General features: G+C 46.4%; 1 protein-coding gene across 2 annotated transcripts in view; it reads left to right on the top strand.

The window, feature by feature from the left end:
* The window catches only part of cacnb3a (calcium channel, voltage-dependent, beta 3a), a 33,204-nt gene that overhangs the window by 6,987 nt on the left and 8,865 nt on the right, over window positions 1-17,352 (top strand). Inside the window, exons 3-14 of one of the 2 annotated variants that reach the window (XM_046343336.1) lie at window positions 10,720-10,839; window positions 11,117-11,239; window positions 11,505-11,614; window positions 11,770-11,846; window positions 11,983-12,002; window positions 12,133-12,210; window positions 14,430-14,488; window positions 14,905-15,005; window positions 15,446-15,597; window positions 15,990-16,085; window positions 16,182-16,352; window positions 16,785-16,830. In XM_046343336.1, the coding sequence (XP_046199292.1) occupies window positions 10,720-10,839; window positions 11,117-11,239; window positions 11,505-11,614; window positions 11,770-11,846; window positions 11,983-12,002; window positions 12,133-12,210; window positions 14,430-14,488; window positions 14,905-15,005; window positions 15,446-15,597; window positions 15,990-16,085; window positions 16,182-16,352; window positions 16,785-16,814 (1,137 nt within the window). In that variant the 3' untranslated portion in view covers window positions 16,815-16,830. The remainder of the gene's footprint in view (window positions 1-10,719; window positions 10,840-11,116; window positions 11,240-11,504; window positions 11,615-11,769; window positions 11,847-11,982; window positions 12,003-12,132; window positions 12,211-14,429; window positions 14,489-14,904; window positions 15,006-15,445; window positions 15,598-15,989; window positions 16,086-16,181; window positions 16,353-16,784; window positions 16,831-17,352) is intronic. The other variant, XM_046343335.1, reaches the window with a different exon arrangement.

Below are 17,352 nucleotides of genomic sequence, written 5' to 3'. Positions count from 1 at the left end.
CGCAGTTCTGAAACACATCAGTGCACTGTTGAGTTGTCGTCTTTTCCTAGACTATGTTGCTGTGTGCATAATAGCAAAGTTAACCAGCATATCAGCGTTGAGAACAATGCAGTGGAGGCAGCAGCGGAGGTAGGAGGTGAAAAAACAGCCCGTTTCCTAATTGTAGAAGAAAAGTGGGGAGAGAGGAAACCCCAACTTAATTGGGTCTATAATCAATGACCGAAATGTTAAACGTGCCTGGCTTTTACAGTCCATTCAGAAAGTATTCAGACCCCTTGACTTTATCCACATTTTGTTTTGTTACAGCCTTATTCTAAAATTGATTCAATTGTTATTTTCCCTCATCAATCTACACACAATACCCAATAATGACAAAGCAAAAGGAATTCAGACCCTTTACTCAGTACTTTGTTGAAGCACATTTGGCAGCGATTACAGCCTCGGGTCTTCTTGAGTATGACACTACAAGCTTGGCACACCTGTATTTGGGGGGTTTCTCCCATTCCTTTCTGCAGATCCTCTCAAGCTCTGTCAGGTTGGATGGGGAGCGTTACACCACAGCTATCTTCAGGTCTCTCCAGAGATGTTTGATCGGGTTCAAGCCACTCAAGGACATTCAGAGACTTGTCCCGAAGCCACTCCTGCGCTGTCTTGTCTGTGCGCTTAGGATCGTTGTCCTGTTGGAAGGTGAACCTTTGCCCCAGTCTGAGGTCCAGAGCGATCTTTTCATCAAGGATCTCTCTGTACTTTGCTCCGTTAATCTTTGCCTCGATCCTGACTTGTCTCCCAGTCCATGCCCTGAAAAACATCCCCACAGCATGATGCTGCCACTGCCATGCTTCACCATAGGGATGGTGCCAGATTTCCTCCAGACGTGACACGTGGCATTCAGGCCAAAGAGTTCAATCTTGGATTCATCAGACCAGAGAATCTTGTTTATCATGGTCTGAGAGTCTTTAGGTGCTTTTTGTCAAACCAAGCGGTCTGTCATGTGTATTTTACTGAGGAGTGGCTTCCGTCTGGTGACTCTACCATAAAGTCTTAATTGGTGGAGTGCTGCAGAAATGTTTGTCCTTCTGGAAGGTTCTCTTATCGCCACAGAATAACTCTATGGCTCTGTCAGAGTGACCATCGGGTTCTTGGTCACCTCCCTGACCAAGGCCCTTCTCTCCCGATTGCTCAGTTTGGCTGGGACGGCCAGCTCTCGGAAGAGTCTTGGTGGTTCCAAATGTCTTCTGTTTAAGAATGATGGAGGCCACTGTGTTCTTGGGGACCTTCAATGCTGCAGACATTTTTTGGCACCCTTCCCCAGGTCTGTGCCTCAACACAATTCTGTTTTGGAGCTCTACGGGCAATTCCTTCAACCTCATTGCTTGTTCTTTGCTCTGACATGCACTGTCAACTGTGCGACCTTATATAGACAAGTGTGTGCCTTTCCAAATCATGTCAATCAATTGAATATACCACAGGTTGACTCCAATCAAGTTGTAAAAACATCTCAAGGATGATAATTGAAAACAGAATGCACCTGAGTTAAATTTCAAGCAAAGGGTCTGAATACTCATGTAAATAAGGTATTTCTGTTTCTTAAAAATAAAAAAAAATAGCAAAAATGTCTAAAAACATGTTTTCTTTGTCATTATGGGGTTTTGTGTGTAGATTGCTGAGGAACATCTTTTTGAAGTCAATTTTAGAATAGGGCTGTAACTTAATTAACAAATAGTGGAAAATTTCAAGGGGTCTGAATACTTTCCAAAGGCACTGTATATCTACAGAAACAAGACAGATCGTGCTTCTGTTGCCTGTTTGAGTGTTTGTTTAATAGCCTACTGATTCCAGGAGAACCAAGCCTCATGCAACCACAACATAAACACATTCGGCTGGTTTTGATCTTTGCTATACTGTAATGAAGACTTTACACTTTTTCCTTTAGAACAGACTATCTGGTATTATTTATAATCCATGTAGTGTTATTTACACGGTTCCAAATGGTCATAAAAAGAATAGACTATTTATAAAAAATAATAACCCTCCTTTTTCTTGATCTCCTTATTGTTCTTATTACTATTATTGTTATGATCATCATTATTACAGTAATAAGTCATGTCATTATCATTAGTAGGCTTAGTATAGGAGCCTTGTATAACCACCATCGAGCTGTAGGCCAGACTAAGCATCCCGTTTAGTCTGAATAGCGGAACTTACTTAGGCCTATATTTCAAAACGTATAAAGGCTACAGTACTGTATCAATCAATCATTAATTTATTCATATCATCACACAGCATACCCGTCGCTCACGATTTGACATACATTCAAGCATTTTAGTTCTAAATAAAATAACAAAGTGACCCTTGAAAAATTAGCACAAACAAAAAATAAACCGTTCCATTTTGGAAATTGTATTCATGAATGAATGCGACTGGTTTTAGTCTTTGCTGTAATAAAGGCAAAAAGGCAAAAGCGAAAAAAATGTTACAACAGACTCTCTGGTATTTACATTGTTCCAAAAGGCCAGAGAAATGATATTGGAATCTAACGGCACCTGTTTGGCACACAATATGTATGCAGTGCTGGCTCCTTACCTTCTTTTTCTAGATCTCCAGTATTTTCCACAACTAGTCAAATTTATTCCACACATCTGACTTCCCCTTTACCTCCTGAGCAACCAGTAAACATTCCCCCGTTTCGAGTTTATTTGTCACATCCCCTGAATTCTTCCAGATCAGGTATTCCCAAAATGGGGTAAGCAATGCCGTCTGGGTACACCAAATAAACATACAAAAAACAGTCCATTTATATTTTCCAACATGGCCATACATTTGGGTGAGTTTTTCTTCTTGCCTGAGTAGCCTCGTTTCACTGCCAAAAAATAAAATTAAACCATCTAGTGTTCATCGAAATAACAACACAATGTCAAATACAGGTTGCCTAGTCAAATAATTAACATCCAATCACATTAACCATTACTCGTCACGGGAATTCCACTAATGGTACGTATGTAGCCAAACATAGCTGCTGCTCATTCCATTTGCTCGAAAATTGATAAATGGTCAAAAAAAGTAAGGCCCTTAGAGACACATAACAGCTCTACTGTCACGCCCTGACCATAGTAAGCTGTTTATTCTCTGTGTTGGTTGGGGAGAGAGGCAGCCCCAAAAAATGGGGGGGGGGCTCTAGACGCTCTAGACCTCCAGTGTGCCTCCACAGTCCAGTGCGTCCTGTGCCTCTTCCTCGCACTCGCCCTGAGGTGCGTGTCATCAGCCTGGCATCAGGCCTCCAGTGCGCTTCCACAGTCCAGTACGTCCTGTGCCTCCTCCCCGCACTCGCCCTGAGGTGCGTGTCACCAGCCCGGTACCACCAGTGACGGCACCACGCATCAGGCCTCCAGTGCGCCTCCACAGTCCAGAGCTTCCGGCGACAGTTCCCAGTCCAGAGCTTCCGGCGACTGTTTCCAGTCCAGAGCTTCCGGCGACGTTTCACAGTCCGGAACCTCCAGCGATGGTCCACAGTCCGCAACCTCCTGAGACGGTCTCAGGTCCGGAACTTCCTGAGACAGTCTACAGTCCGGAACCTCCTGATACGGTCTACTGTCCGGAACCTCCTGAGGCGGTCTACAGTTGGCAGTCCGGAGCCTCCAGCGACGGTCGGCGCTCCAGAGCCTTCAGCAGGGGTTCTCAGTCCAGAGCCTCCTGCGACGATCTATGGTCCGGGTCCTCCGGCAACGATCCACGGTCTGGAGCCTCCAGCGACTATCCATGGTCGTCTAGATGAAATGTATTTCTATGGTGGCCTGATTTGGTCCCAATCAGAGGCAGCTGTTTATCATTGTCTCTCATTGGGAATCATATTTAGGTAGTCATTTCCCATTGTTATTCGTGGGATCTTGTCTACATTTAGTTGCCTGAGTGCACACCAGTAGCGTCACGTTTCGTTTGTGCTTTATTGTTTTTGTTTATTGAGTTTCGATTTATAAAAAATATGTGGAACTCTACTCATGCTGCACCTTGGTCTACTCATTACGACGAGCGTGACATCTACTAGTAGTACTGCCTCTACCAGCAGTACTACACCTGCACCTGTCGACGACACAAGTTGTTCTGCTTCCACGAACACATCTAATGCTAGAATGAGTAATTCTACATTTGTTGTTAGCCCAGCTAGCATGGACACTGACAGTTGTGAATCTGATGCAGCCAAAGAGCTACTGCTTCGATGGACGTTGGACCATCGAAGAGGTGCAAATATGATGAGAACTACATTGATTTGGGGTTCACTTATATTGGGACTAGTGCCTTTCCTCAGCCACGGTGTGTTAAATTTGCAAAAGTACTATCTCACAACTTCATGAAACCTTCACTCTTGCGCAGACATTTAGAAACCAAAAAAATAAAAAATAAGCCACGGGAGTTTTTTGAGTGAGAATTAAGATGATTTTCTAGTAGTAAGACATGTATAAAAGCAACAGATACCATGAATAAGAAGGGGCTAGAATCGTCTTATATGGTGAGCTACCGAGTGGCTAGGACCGGCAAGCCCCATACTATTGTGGAGGACTTTTTCTTCCTGCTGCCGCGGATATGGCTGGGACAATGCTGGGGGAAAGGCCAAAAAACTATACAGACAATGCCTTCATCAAACACTGTTTCACAACACATCAGTGACATGGCAGGAGATGTTTTGAAACATTTACTGCTTCGCATACAAGCCAGTGAATTATATGTGTTACAGCTGGATGAGTCAACAGACGTGGTGGACCTGGCACAGCTCCTGGTATATGTCTGTTACGTTTATGGGGGGTCAATTAAGGAAGACATCCTCTTCTGTAAACCACTGCAAACCAGGACAACAGGAGAGGATATTCTTTAAGTACTGGACAGCTTTGTGACATCAAATGGACTTTTGGGGGTCAAGATGTTTTGGTATCTGTACTGATGGCGCAAAAGCCATGACAGGGAGACATAGTGAAGTGTTAACGCGCGTACAAGCAGTTGCTCCCGATGCCACTTGGGTACACTGCAGCATCCACCGAGAGGCCCTTGCTGCAAAGGGAATGCCTGAAAGCTTGAAAGACGTTTTGAACACTACAGTGAAAATAGTTAACTTTGTTAAAAGTAAGGCCCCTGAACTGTCGTGTATTTTCTGCACTATGCAATGATATGGGCAGCGACTATGTAACACTTTTACAACATACAGAAGTGCGCTGGTTATCAACGGGAAAAGTATTGACATGTTTTTTTGAGAGACGAGCTTAAAGTTTCACTTGTCTGACCACTTGCATGATGATGAGTTTCTCACACGATGGGCCTATCTGGGTGATGTTTTTTCTCACCTGAATGATCTGAATCTAGGATAACAGGGACTCTCCGCAACTATATTCAATGTGCGGGACAATATTGAGGCTATGATTAAGAAGCTATTTTCTGTCTGCATTAACAAGGACAACACACAGGTCTTTCCATCATTGTATGATTTTTGTTGTGTGCAAATCAAGCTTATGGACAATGTCAAATGTGAAATAGCTAAGCACCCGAGTGATGATACAAAAAACTGGATTCATTATCCCGTTCATGTCCTGCCTCCAGTCCACTTAGCGATATCTGAAGAGAGCCTCATCGAAATTGCAACAAGAAGTTCTGCAAAAATTGTATTTAATCAGAAGCCACTGCCAGATTTCTGGATTGGGCTGCGCTCAGAGTATCCTGCCTTGACAAATCACGCTGTTAAGACACTGATGCCCTTTGCAACCACAGACCTATGTGAGAGTGGATTCTCAGCCCTCATTAGCATGAAAACTAAATACAGTCACAGACTGTGTGTGAAAAATGATTTAAGACTGAGACTCTCTCCAATACAACCCAACCTTCCAGAGTTTTGTGCATCTTTTCAAGCACATCCTTCTCATTAACCCGTGGTGAGTTATTCACAATTTTCGATAAACAAATAAGGTTTTATATGTAAGATGGTTAAATAAAGAGCAAAATGATTGATTATTATAATATTATTATTTGTGCACTGGTCCTATAAGAGCTCTTTGTCACTTCCCACGAGCCGGGTTGAAACAAAAACTCCCACTCATTCTTATGTTTAATAAATGTATTGTATAGTGTGTGTGGCAGGCTTACAATGATGGCAAAAAAACAACATTTGAGAGTGCGCTGACCCTGGTGCTAGATGGGGCACGCAGCTGGAGGTTGAATGTTTGAAGGGGTACGGGACTATAGAAAGTTTGGGAACCACTGTTCCAGATGAATGAATATGAAGGGATTCCAGCAGCAGGTGTGAGGTCCCCTGATCCAGTGCTCACTTTAATAATGGCTGGGCATGGCAGCCCAGGAGACTCTCTCAGAGCTGATCTCTACACTGTAATAATGGCTGGGCAAGGCAGCCCAGGAGACTCTCTCAGAGCTGATCTCTACACTTTAATAATGGTTGGGCATGGCAGCCCAGGAGACTCTCTCAGAGCTGATCTCTACACTTTAATAATGGCTGGGCATGGCAGCCCAGGAGACTCTCTCAGAGCTGATCTCTACACTTTAATAATGGTTGGGCATGGCAGCCCAGGAGACTCTCTCAGAGCTGATCTCTACACTTTAATAATGGTTGGGCAAGGCAGCCCAGGAGACTCTCTCAGAGCTGATCTCTACACTGTAATAATGGCTGGGCAAGGCAGCCCAGGAGACTCTTTCAGAGCTGATCTCTACACTTTAATAATGGTTGGGCATGGCAGCCCAGGAGACTCTCTCAGAGCTGATCTCTACACTTTAATAATGGCTGGGCATGGCAGCCCAGGAGACTCTCTCAGAGCTGATCTCTACACTGTAATAATGGTTGGGCATGGCAGCCCAGGAGACTCTCTCAGAGCTGATCTCTACACTTTAATAATGGCTGGGCAAGGCAGCCCAGGAGACTCTTTCAGAGCTGATCTCTACACTTTAATAATGGTTGGGCATGGCAGCCCAGGAGACTCTCTCAGAGCTGATCTCTACACTTTAATAATGGCTGGGCATGGCAGCCCAGGAGACTCTCTCAGAGCTGATCTCTACACTTTAATAATGGTTGGGCATGGCAGCCCAGGAGACTCTCTCAGAGCTGATCTCTACACTTTAATAATGGCTGGGCATGGCAGCCCAGGAGACTCTCTCAGAGCTGATCTCTACACTGTAATAATGGTTGGGCATGGCAGCCCAGGAGACTCTCTTTAATAATGGTTGGGCATCAGGAGACTCTCTCAGAGCTGATCTCTACACTTTAATAATGGCTGGAGACTCTCAGAGCTGATCTCTACACTTTAATAATGGTTGGGCATGGCAGCCCAGGAGACTCTCTCAGAGCTGATCTCTACACTTTAATAATGGCTGGGCATGGCAGCCCAGGAGACTCTCTCAGAGCTGATCTCTACACTTTAATAATGGCTGGGCATGGCAGCCCAGGAAACTCTCTCAGAGCTGAACTCTACACTTTAATAATGGCTGGGCAAGGCAGCCCAGGAGACTCTCTCAGAGCTGATCTCTACACTGTAATAATGGCTGGGCAAGGCAGCCCCAGGAGACTCTCTCAGAGCTGATCTCTACACTTTAATAATGGCTGGGCATGGCAGCCCAGGAGACTCTCTCAGAGCCGATCTCTAAACTTTAATAATGGTTGGGCAAGGCAGCCCAGGGGACTCTCTCAGCACGCTAACGTCATTAAGAAGCACTTAGACCCGGCCCTTTTCCCACTACTGCCATGTACGTCTAGTAAACATGGCTGTGTGTGTGTCTGTGTTTGAGTGGATGTGTGTGTGCGTTCGTGTGTTCGGTTAAGTACAGTATGTTCACATTGAATACAGCGCTGCTACTGTCTGTGTCAGCATCCAGAGCTGCTTTCTTAATCAGTCAGTTGTGTCTGTCTGTCTGTCTGTCTGTCTGTCTGTCTGTCTGTCTGTCTGTCTGTCTGTCTGTCTGTCTGTCTGTCTGTCTGTCTGTCTGTCTGTCTGTCTGTCTGTCTGTCTGTCTGTCTGTCTGTCTGTCTGTCTGTCTGTCTGTCTGTCTGTCTCCTCCACCCACCATCACTCTGTACCTCCCCTCCTTCACACAATTTTATTGTCTAATCTAAATCCTAAGATCACCTATGCGTATCTCATTACATAAACCCTTTCTCCCTCCCTCCCTCCCTCCCTCCCTCCCTCCCTCCCTCCCTCCCTCCCTCCCTCCCTCCCTCCCTCCCTTCCCTCCCTCCCTCCCTCCCTCTTCCCTCCCTCCCTCCCTCCCTCCATCCAGCACTTTCTGCACCTCTCCTTATCTTTGAATGCATCTCTCTCGTTTCCCCTTTCCATTGCTCATCTCTGTGTCTTTCCCCTTTAATATACGCCTCTAACTCTACCCCCCACCTCCCCTTTCTTTCTTTCTCTCTTTCTCTCTCTCTCTCTCAGGCACAGACCACTCTAGCATTGGTGCAGTGTTGGCTTGAAGAATGTTTGTGCTGAAAATCTGATTCAGTTATACCATAGAAGCCTAGTGATAGAGCATTCAAGGCTCCCCCTGTCGTCGTATTCAAATGACTGCTTTGTGCTGTCTCAACATTATGTATATAGTATGATGCAGGCTGGAAAATTCAAGATGGCGTCGTACTGTTGTTACGAGTGCTGAGGCTGGTCAGATGAATAGAGGTGTAGGTAATAGAAGTGTGTGTGTGTGTGTGTGTGTGTGTGTGTGTGTGTGTGTGTGTGTGTGTGTGTGTGTGTGTGTGTGTGTGTGTGTGTGTGTGTGTGTGTGTGTGTGTGTGTGTGTGTGTGTGTGTGTGTGTGTGTGTGTGTGTGTGTGTGTACATCAGCACAGAGAGGTTCATAAAGCCCCAGAGTGTCCGTCCCACCCCCCCCCCCCCAAACCCCATCTCTCTATCCACCCCTTTCTCTCTCTGCTCTAACTCTTTTCCCTGTCCGGCCGGCTTTGTTTGCTATAGCGTTGACAGAATCAGGGCTGAGTTTCTTCAGAGGAGCCAAATATAGGGGAGCAGAGATATACTGTACTCCGCCCAGACTGCACCAAGCACAACACTTCTGTCTCTCTCTCCTCTGTTGAGAAGTACAAATATGATCTTTTTTTCCCTCCCTTTTCTGTTTTTGGCAAAGGATTTTCATTTTGCTCATCTATCCCTATCGTGGTTGATAGTTTGAATAACTCTTACAGCCTTGTGGTTTTCCGCATTCATCCGCTGAATCATTTGACACCATTTGATAAATAGCCTACTAGATAGCACCTGTGCAGGACCATCAGCTACTCTGACCGAATAATGCATCTTAATGTCAGCAAGGCTGTCATGTTTTGTCTTATATTGTCTTGTCATTTTGCTTTTCCTTCTGTTCGTTTTCCCCCTGCTGGTCTTTTTAGGTTCGTTCCCCTTTTTTCTCTCTCCCTTCCTCTCTCTCTTCTCTCTATCGTTCCGTTCCTGCTCCCAGCTGTTCCTATTCCCCTAATCAATCATTTAGTCTTCCCACACCTGTTCCCTATCTTTTCCCCTGATTAGAGTCCCTATTTCTCCCCTTGTTCTCCGTTTCTGCCCTGTCGGATACTTGTCTATTGTTCACCGTGCTGTGTCTTTGTATCGCCCTGTCGTGTCGTGTTTCCCTCAGATGCTGCGTGGTGAGCAGGTGTCTGAGTCTGCTACGGTCAAGTGCCTTCCCGAGGCAACCTGCAGTTTATTATCGAGTCTCCAGTCAGTTCTCGTGATTACGAGTGAAATTGTTTTTATGCTTTATTTACCACTCCGATTTGTCTAGGAGTATTGCTATTTCCTTTAACTGGATTAAAGACTCTGTTTTCGCCAAGTCGCTTTTGGGTCCTCATTCACCTGCATAACAAAGGCGTTTGTTTATCGACACTATGAAGTCATTGTTTTCATCCACTTCTCTCACAATGCCATTGTCGTCCACGACAGGATCCTGGGGCGTGTCCTCATATTAGGCCACTCAATTATTAACGAGATGTATAGACAGTATATTTGACTAACAAGCAGAAGTCCATAAAGGATATGCAGGGAGGATAAGGGATGTATGTGTGCTGCACCGCATTGCTGGGGGATGAGGGGGGCAGAAGAGAGAAGAGGCCACTATATCCTTTGTGCTATATTTGGTGTACCAAGCAGAGAGCTAGTGTGGGGGAGAGGAAGCAGGAGACAAAGTGGATGATGATGAAGAGAGAAATGTCAAAGAAAGAGAAAATATGATGTGTTAGAGTGTTTGTATATTGCCTCCAGTATGACACAACAGAAGAATAGGATTCAGTATGCAGGCTATTGTCTGTGTGATCTGTGACTGTCACCACACCACTCTTTAGATGACAGCAGGAAAGTGGTGTAGCAGGTTGTGTGTGTGTGTGTGTGTGTGTGTGTGTGTGTGTGTGTGTGTGTGTGTGTGTGTGTGTGTGTGTGTGTGTGTGTGTGTGTGTGTGTGTGTGTGTGTGTGTGTGTGTGTGTGTGTGTGTGTGTGTGTGTGTGTGTGTGTGTGTGTGTGTGTGTGTGTGTGTGCGTGTAAACCCGTGTGTGTGTAAGAGAGAGGCTGTCTTTGTGTACGGTTCTTCAGGGCTCTTACCTCACCTCAGACCCCTGTCCTGATATCAACCACCACCACCTCTATATTTGTCTCACAACCAATACAAGTAAATGTAAAAAATATGTTGTGTTGTCGCATACATAGGTGCAGTGAAAGGTGTTTTTACGTAACCTCTCTTCTCCCTCTCCAGGAGTCGGCTGATTCGTACACCAGTAGACCGTCGGACTCCGACCTGTCAGCGGAGGAGGACCGCGAGGCGTATCGGCGTGAAGCCGAGCGCCAGGCCCAGCTCCAGCTCGACAGAGCTAAGGTGCGTTTTGTTATGAAACACACACACACACACACACACACATACTCACAGATGAACGCACGCACGCACGCACGGACGCACACACACACACACACACACACACACACACACACACACACACACACACACACACACACACACACACACACACACACACACACACACACACACACACACACACACACACACACACACACACACACACACACACACACACACACACACACACACTATTGGTAACGCTAACTGAAATGTCGTTTGTTGTCGGCCCCTGCAGTCTAAACCTGTAGCGTTTGCGGTGAAGACCAACGTGGCTTTCTGTGGGGCTCTGGATGAGGACTGTCCCGTTCAAGGAGCTGCAATCAACTTCGAAGCCAAAGACTTCCTGCACATTAAGGAGGTGAGGAACTGTGGAGGGAGGACAGTACTCACTCTTCTCACCCCTCTCCCCTCTGTTCATCATGGAAACAACAGCCGCTGTGGAAAGCATCCACACGGTCATTCCACGTAATTATGTTAATCGGGTTAGATATTATCTGATTTGTATCGTGCTGTGTTAGGTGATATCGAGAAATACTGTCCATTGTACTTCCAGAAGTAGCTACAATAATGACCTGGATCAAGCAGTGCCCATGGTGTAATGTTGAGTTATGTTGTTGTAACAGAAGTACAACAATGATTGGTGGATTGGTCGTCTGGTGAAGGAGGGGGCAGACATCACCTTCATCCCCAGCCCTTTACGCCTGGAGGCTATGAGACTCAAACACGAGCAAAGGTGAACCAACAATGTCCGGATGTTTGTAAGAATATGGGATATTAGAGGAATATCGTGGTCATAATTTCATATTGTAACGTATCCTCAAACTAAAATTGAACTGGGCTTCTTTATAATTAACCCGTCACCTTTGTTCTGAAATGCCTGTTGTGCAGGAAAAGAGGGGGGAACTCTTCCTCCAGCCTGGGTGACATGGTGTCTGGGAGCTGGAGGACAACGCCACCATCTGGTGGTGAGTATAAGCATTACACCCTCAGACCTTTTTCTCAGGAATCGAATACTGTATTACAAATTCAACCTTGATCTTTCTTCTCACTCACTGATATAATATCTTATGTCACTGATTGTACTTTTCTCGTTTTCAAAAGACAAACCGAAGCAAAAGCAGGTACGTTTTTAATGTCATCTTCTCTATTTAAAAAAAACATGAACCTGTTTCGAAGGGTGAAACCGACAGGAACTCTGATTGACACGCTCTCTGTCTTTCTCTTGATCTCTTTCTCTCTTGTTTCACACAGGAACACATTCCTCCGTATGACGTGGTCCCGTCTATGCGGCCGGTGGTCTTAGTGGGGCCGTCACTGAAGGGGTATGAGGTAAGTGTCTCTCGCTCGCTCGCTCGCCTTTCTAGCAAGGCCAAGAACAACGTTTCTACTAGGGGAAGGCTACCTTTGGTCCTTCTACTTTGGAGGACTGAATTACACTTGCAAATGGCGGTCAGCTAAGCTAACCATCTGAAGGAGCGGTTGGTTAAGAAACACGGTCCTAGAACCAGTTAAGAACCGCCTCTTGTCAGCTCCATCTAGTGATAATGATTCACATTTCTCTCTCGGCTCCACAGCTGAATAATAACATCCCAATTCAGACAGTGGAATGAACACCAAGCATGGCTAATTCTATTGATCTATTTTTAGATGCTTCTTTCATCTGGGTTTCAGTTTCAATGAATTTCAAAGTACACTGAGTGTACAGAACACTAGTACACCTGCTCTTTCCACGACACAGACTGGCCAGGTGCATCCAGGGGAAAGATAGGATCCCTTATTGATGTCACCTGTTAAATCCACTTCCATCAGTGTAGATGAAGGGGAGGAGATGGGTCAAATAATTTTTTTTTAACCCTTGAGACAATTGAGACATGGATGGTGTATGTCCGCCATTCAGAGGGTGAATGGGCAAGACAAAAGATTGTGAAGTGCCTTTGAACGGGTATGGTAGTAGGTGCCAGGCGCACCGGTTTGAGTGTGCCAGGCGCACCGGTTTGAGTGTGCCAGGCGGACCGGTTTGAGTGTGCCAGGCGCACCGGTTTGAGTGTGCCAGGTGCACCGGTTTGAGAACTGCAACGCTGCAGGGTTCTTCACGCTCAACAGTTTACCGTGTGTATCAAGAATGGTCCACCACCCAAAGGACATCAAGCCAACGGCAGGCCAGTGGTTGAAAACGGGTCATTGATAAAAGACGACAAAGGAGACTGACACGAATTGTGCAGAGCAACAGACGGGCTACAGTTAGTCAACTGACAGTCCATTACAACATTGGTCCCTGAAGACTCATAGAAGAGTGCACAACTCGTTGTACCCAGACACGAATGGGGTTTGACAGCCGACGACCTTACAGAGTTCCCACTTCTTTGAACAAAAAACAAGGAACTGCAGTTGCTGTGGGCTAAAGAACAAAAACCCTGGACACTGGAGAATTGGAAAAACATTGCCTGGTCTGATGAATCCCGGGTTCCTGCTGTTTCACGCTGATGGGAGGACTAGGGTATGGAGAAAAGTACATCGGTACATGCATCCATCATGTCGTGTGTCAACATTGCAGGCTGGTGGTGGTGGTGTGATGGTGTGGGGTGTGTTTTCATGGCACATATTGGTCCCCTTGATAAAAGTGGAGCAACGTTTGAATGCCACAGGACATCTGAACATCATGACCAATCAGGTGCATCCCTTCATGGCAGCAGTGTATCCATCTGCTAATATAATTCCCCTTGGCACAAGGCGAGGATTGTCCAGGAATGATTCCATGAACATGACAGTGAATTCAGCTTACTGCAGTGGCCTGTCCAGTCACCAGATCTCAATCTAATTGCCCCGACGAATTGAGGCTGTTCTGAGGGCAAAAGAGTGTTCTTTTTGTTGTTGAATTTTTACCCCTTTTTCTCCCCAATTTCATGGTTTCCAATTGTTGTAGTAGCTACTATCTTGTCTCATCACTACAACTCCCGTACGGGCTCGGGAGAGACGAAGGTTGAAAGTCATGCGTCCTCCGATACACAACCCAACCGATACACTGCTTCTTAACACAGCGAGCATCCAACCCGGAAACCAATGTGTCGGAGGAAACACCGTGCACCTGGCAACCTTGGTTAGCGCACACTGCGTCCGGCCCGCCACAGGAGTCGCTGGTGCGCGATGAGACAAGGACATCCCTACCGACCAAGCCCTCCCTAACCCAGACGACGCTAGGCCAATTGTGCATCGCCCCACGGACCTCCCGGTCGCGGCCTGTTACGACAGAGCCTGGGCGCGAACCCAGGGACTCTGATGGCACAGCTGGTGCTGCAGTACAGCGTCCTTAACCACTGCGCCAGCCAGGTGTTCTTAATGTTTTGTATATACTCAGAGTATACTTCTTTAGGCAACAGGATTCCTCACACACTTGTTGATTGTCTTGCCAAGTGTGCCTTTTGATGCTGGGGGCTTAGACTTAGAAGCAATGGTGGTAGAGTTGTACATTTGTTCCACTGATGCTGAGATAGTTTGATTGGCAATGATATGCATCCAAGATCTCTTTGTCTTTCTCTACCCTCTCTCAGGTGACAGATATGATGCAGAAAGCTCTGTTTGACTTCCTGAAACACAGGTTCGACGGAAGGTTAGTACTGTATATACAGGCATCCTGACTAATCGTCAGCTGCACATTAAAGTAGCTAGTTGTTTGTTAACATTTGCGCCACTTAGCAGACGCTCTTATCCAGAGAGACAATTAGGGTTAAGTGCCTTGCTCAAGGGCACAGATAGGTTTTTCATCTAGTCGGCTCGGGAATTTGAACCAACGACCTTTCGGGTTACTGGCCCAACGCTCTTAACAGCGAAGGCTACTTCTCTCTTTTATGTACATCTATGACACAGGTGTTCTTTTGTTTGCTCGCCCTCAGTTTGATCTCTCTCTGAACCTCCATGACATTCATCGCTGTGATCTTTTTTTTGTCTGTAGTGTGTATTAGCAGCGTATTTGTAGTCGGTGTTGTTTATTGTGGGTTGATCCTGTTTTGTTTCGGACACCTGCAGAATCTCCATCACACGCGTTACGGCAGACCTATCTCTGGCCAAGAGATCTGTGCTCAACAAGAGGCCAATCATGGAGAGATCCAATACTCGCTCCAGCCTGGGTGAGTACACACACACACCAGTGGAGGCTGCTGAGGGGAGGACGGCTCATAATAATGGCTGGACTTGAGTGAATGGAACAGCATCAAACCATGTGTTTGATGTATTTGATACCATTCCACTCATTCCACTCCAGCCATTACCACAAGCCTGCCCTCCCCAAATAAGGTGCCACCAACCTCCTGTGACACACACATGCACGCACACACACACACGCACGCACGCACGCACGCACGCACGCACGCACGCACACACACACACACACACACACACACACACACACACACACACACACACACACACACACACACACACACACACACATTCCCTTTAACATGCACATTTGTTCGATGTAAACACTATTAAGTGTGTAAGCGTCCAAAGTGCATGGATTGATCTCTAGGTCAGGTACTGTAATGTTATGTATCTCTCTCCCCTACAGCCGAGGTCCAGAGTGAGATAGAGAGGATATTTGAGCTGGCCAAAACCCTCCAGCTGGTGGTTCTGGATGCAGACACCATCAACCACCCGGCCCAGCTAGCCAAGACTTCCTTGGCCCCTATCATCGTATACGTCAAAGTGTCCTCGCCAAAGGTACATAGCTAGACAACCTCACTTCGTACATGTCCTGCAGATGTAGTGTGAGTGGACTTAGATGAAGATATCTTTTCATCTTTTGAATTTCCCTTCTTTATGAAGCCTTTATAAAGCCTTCTTTATAAAGCTACCCTCTCTCCCTGTCTCTTTTCCCTCTCTCTCTCTCTTGCTCACTCTCTCTCTCCCCCCCTTTTTTCTGTCTCTCCTCCCCTTTTTCTGTCTCTCCTCCCCTTTTTTCTCTCTCTCCTCCCCCTTTTCTCTCTCTCCTCCCCCCTTTTTTTTGGATCTCTCTCCACTTTCTCTCTCTCCTCCCCCTTTTCTCTCTCTTTCCTCCCCTTTTCTCTCTCTCTCCTCCCCTTTTTCTGTCTCTCCTCCCCTCTCTCTCTCAGGTGCTCCAGAGGCTGATCAAGTCCCGGGGGAAGTCTCAGAGCAAACACCTGAACGTGCAGATGATGGCCGGAGACAAACTGTCTCAATGCCCCCCTGTACGTCGACACCCCATCATACAGTAGTATTCACAGCTACTATTACAATTCAACCAACTGTCTGAAATTGATCTCCCTCCCACTGTTCCTTCATAGGAGATGTTTGATGTCATTTTGGATGAGAACCAATTGGAGGATGCGTGTGAGCACTTGGCTGAATACCTAGAGGTGTACTGGCGCGCCACTCATCTTCCCGACACCACCCCCATCAACCCGCTATTAGAGCAGAACCTCATGACCCCGCCCTCAGCCAACTCTAGCCTACAGGTGAGATGTGGATGGAGGAGGGAAGGTGGAGGGGAACAGAGACAATTGGAGATGGGAGAATGGAAAAAGGACAGATATAAGGGGATAGTAAGGTTTTTGTAGGGCAGTGTTTCTTCATCCTGGTCCCGGGGAACCAAAGGGGGGCACATTTGGGTTTTTGCCTTAGCATTTACACGCCTGATTCAAATCATCAAAGATGATGAGTTGATCATTTGAATCAGCTGTGTAGTGCTAGGGCAAAAACAAAAATGTGCCCCCCTTTGAGTCCACAGGACCAGGAGGATGAAACACTGCTTTAGTGGGAGGGGGGTTGTTTATGTGGTTGTGTGTTGCATCTGTCCTTACAGTACTATACCAGATTCCCTCTATCCCCTTTCTCATGTCTGTCTGTTTGTCCGTCTTCTCACTCATCCCTGCTTAACGTTTTTGCAGTTTTCTGAAACACAGGAATTAATTGAATGATCGCTTACCGTATGGGGTGAGTAGGAGGGTTTATGTATGTACATTACTTCTCCACCCGATAACCCCTACCACCCCTTAACCCCCACCCACACCCCACCCCACCCCACCCCACCCCTCCACACCAACCACACTCGGTGGAATAAGATCAACCAATGTGTCTTATTTCCCTCTCACACAATAACCCCCCCCACACACACACACACAAGCCACTGATACCTACAGAATGTAGACCCCTTCCCATCTCTTATCCACCTGCCACCTCACAGTCTTTGCACCTTTGATTGACACTGTGCTACAAAGTTCAAAGGTTATATGATGAGATCCAAACAAGTAGCAGCAGGTTCAGGGCTTGATATAGAAAAGGTCATGTGACAGGCTATATGAATGTAATGGAGTCTGCTAAATGGCATACACAGGTAACTGCCAAGACGAAAGGAAACACCAACTTAAAGTGTTTCTAATAGGGGGTTGGGCCCCCGTGAACCAGAACAGCTTCAACGAATCGTAGCCTCGATTCTACAAGTATCTGGGCCTCTAT

Source organism: Oncorhynchus gorbuscha, linkage group LG03 (genome assembly GCF_021184085.1).
Source record: "Oncorhynchus gorbuscha isolate QuinsamMale2020 ecotype Even-year linkage group LG03, OgorEven_v1.0, whole genome shotgun sequence".
Classification (NCBI taxonomy): domain Eukaryota; kingdom Metazoa; phylum Chordata; class Actinopteri; order Salmoniformes; family Salmonidae; genus Oncorhynchus; species Oncorhynchus gorbuscha.
This window is presented reverse-complemented; position numbering and strand designations above follow the sequence as displayed.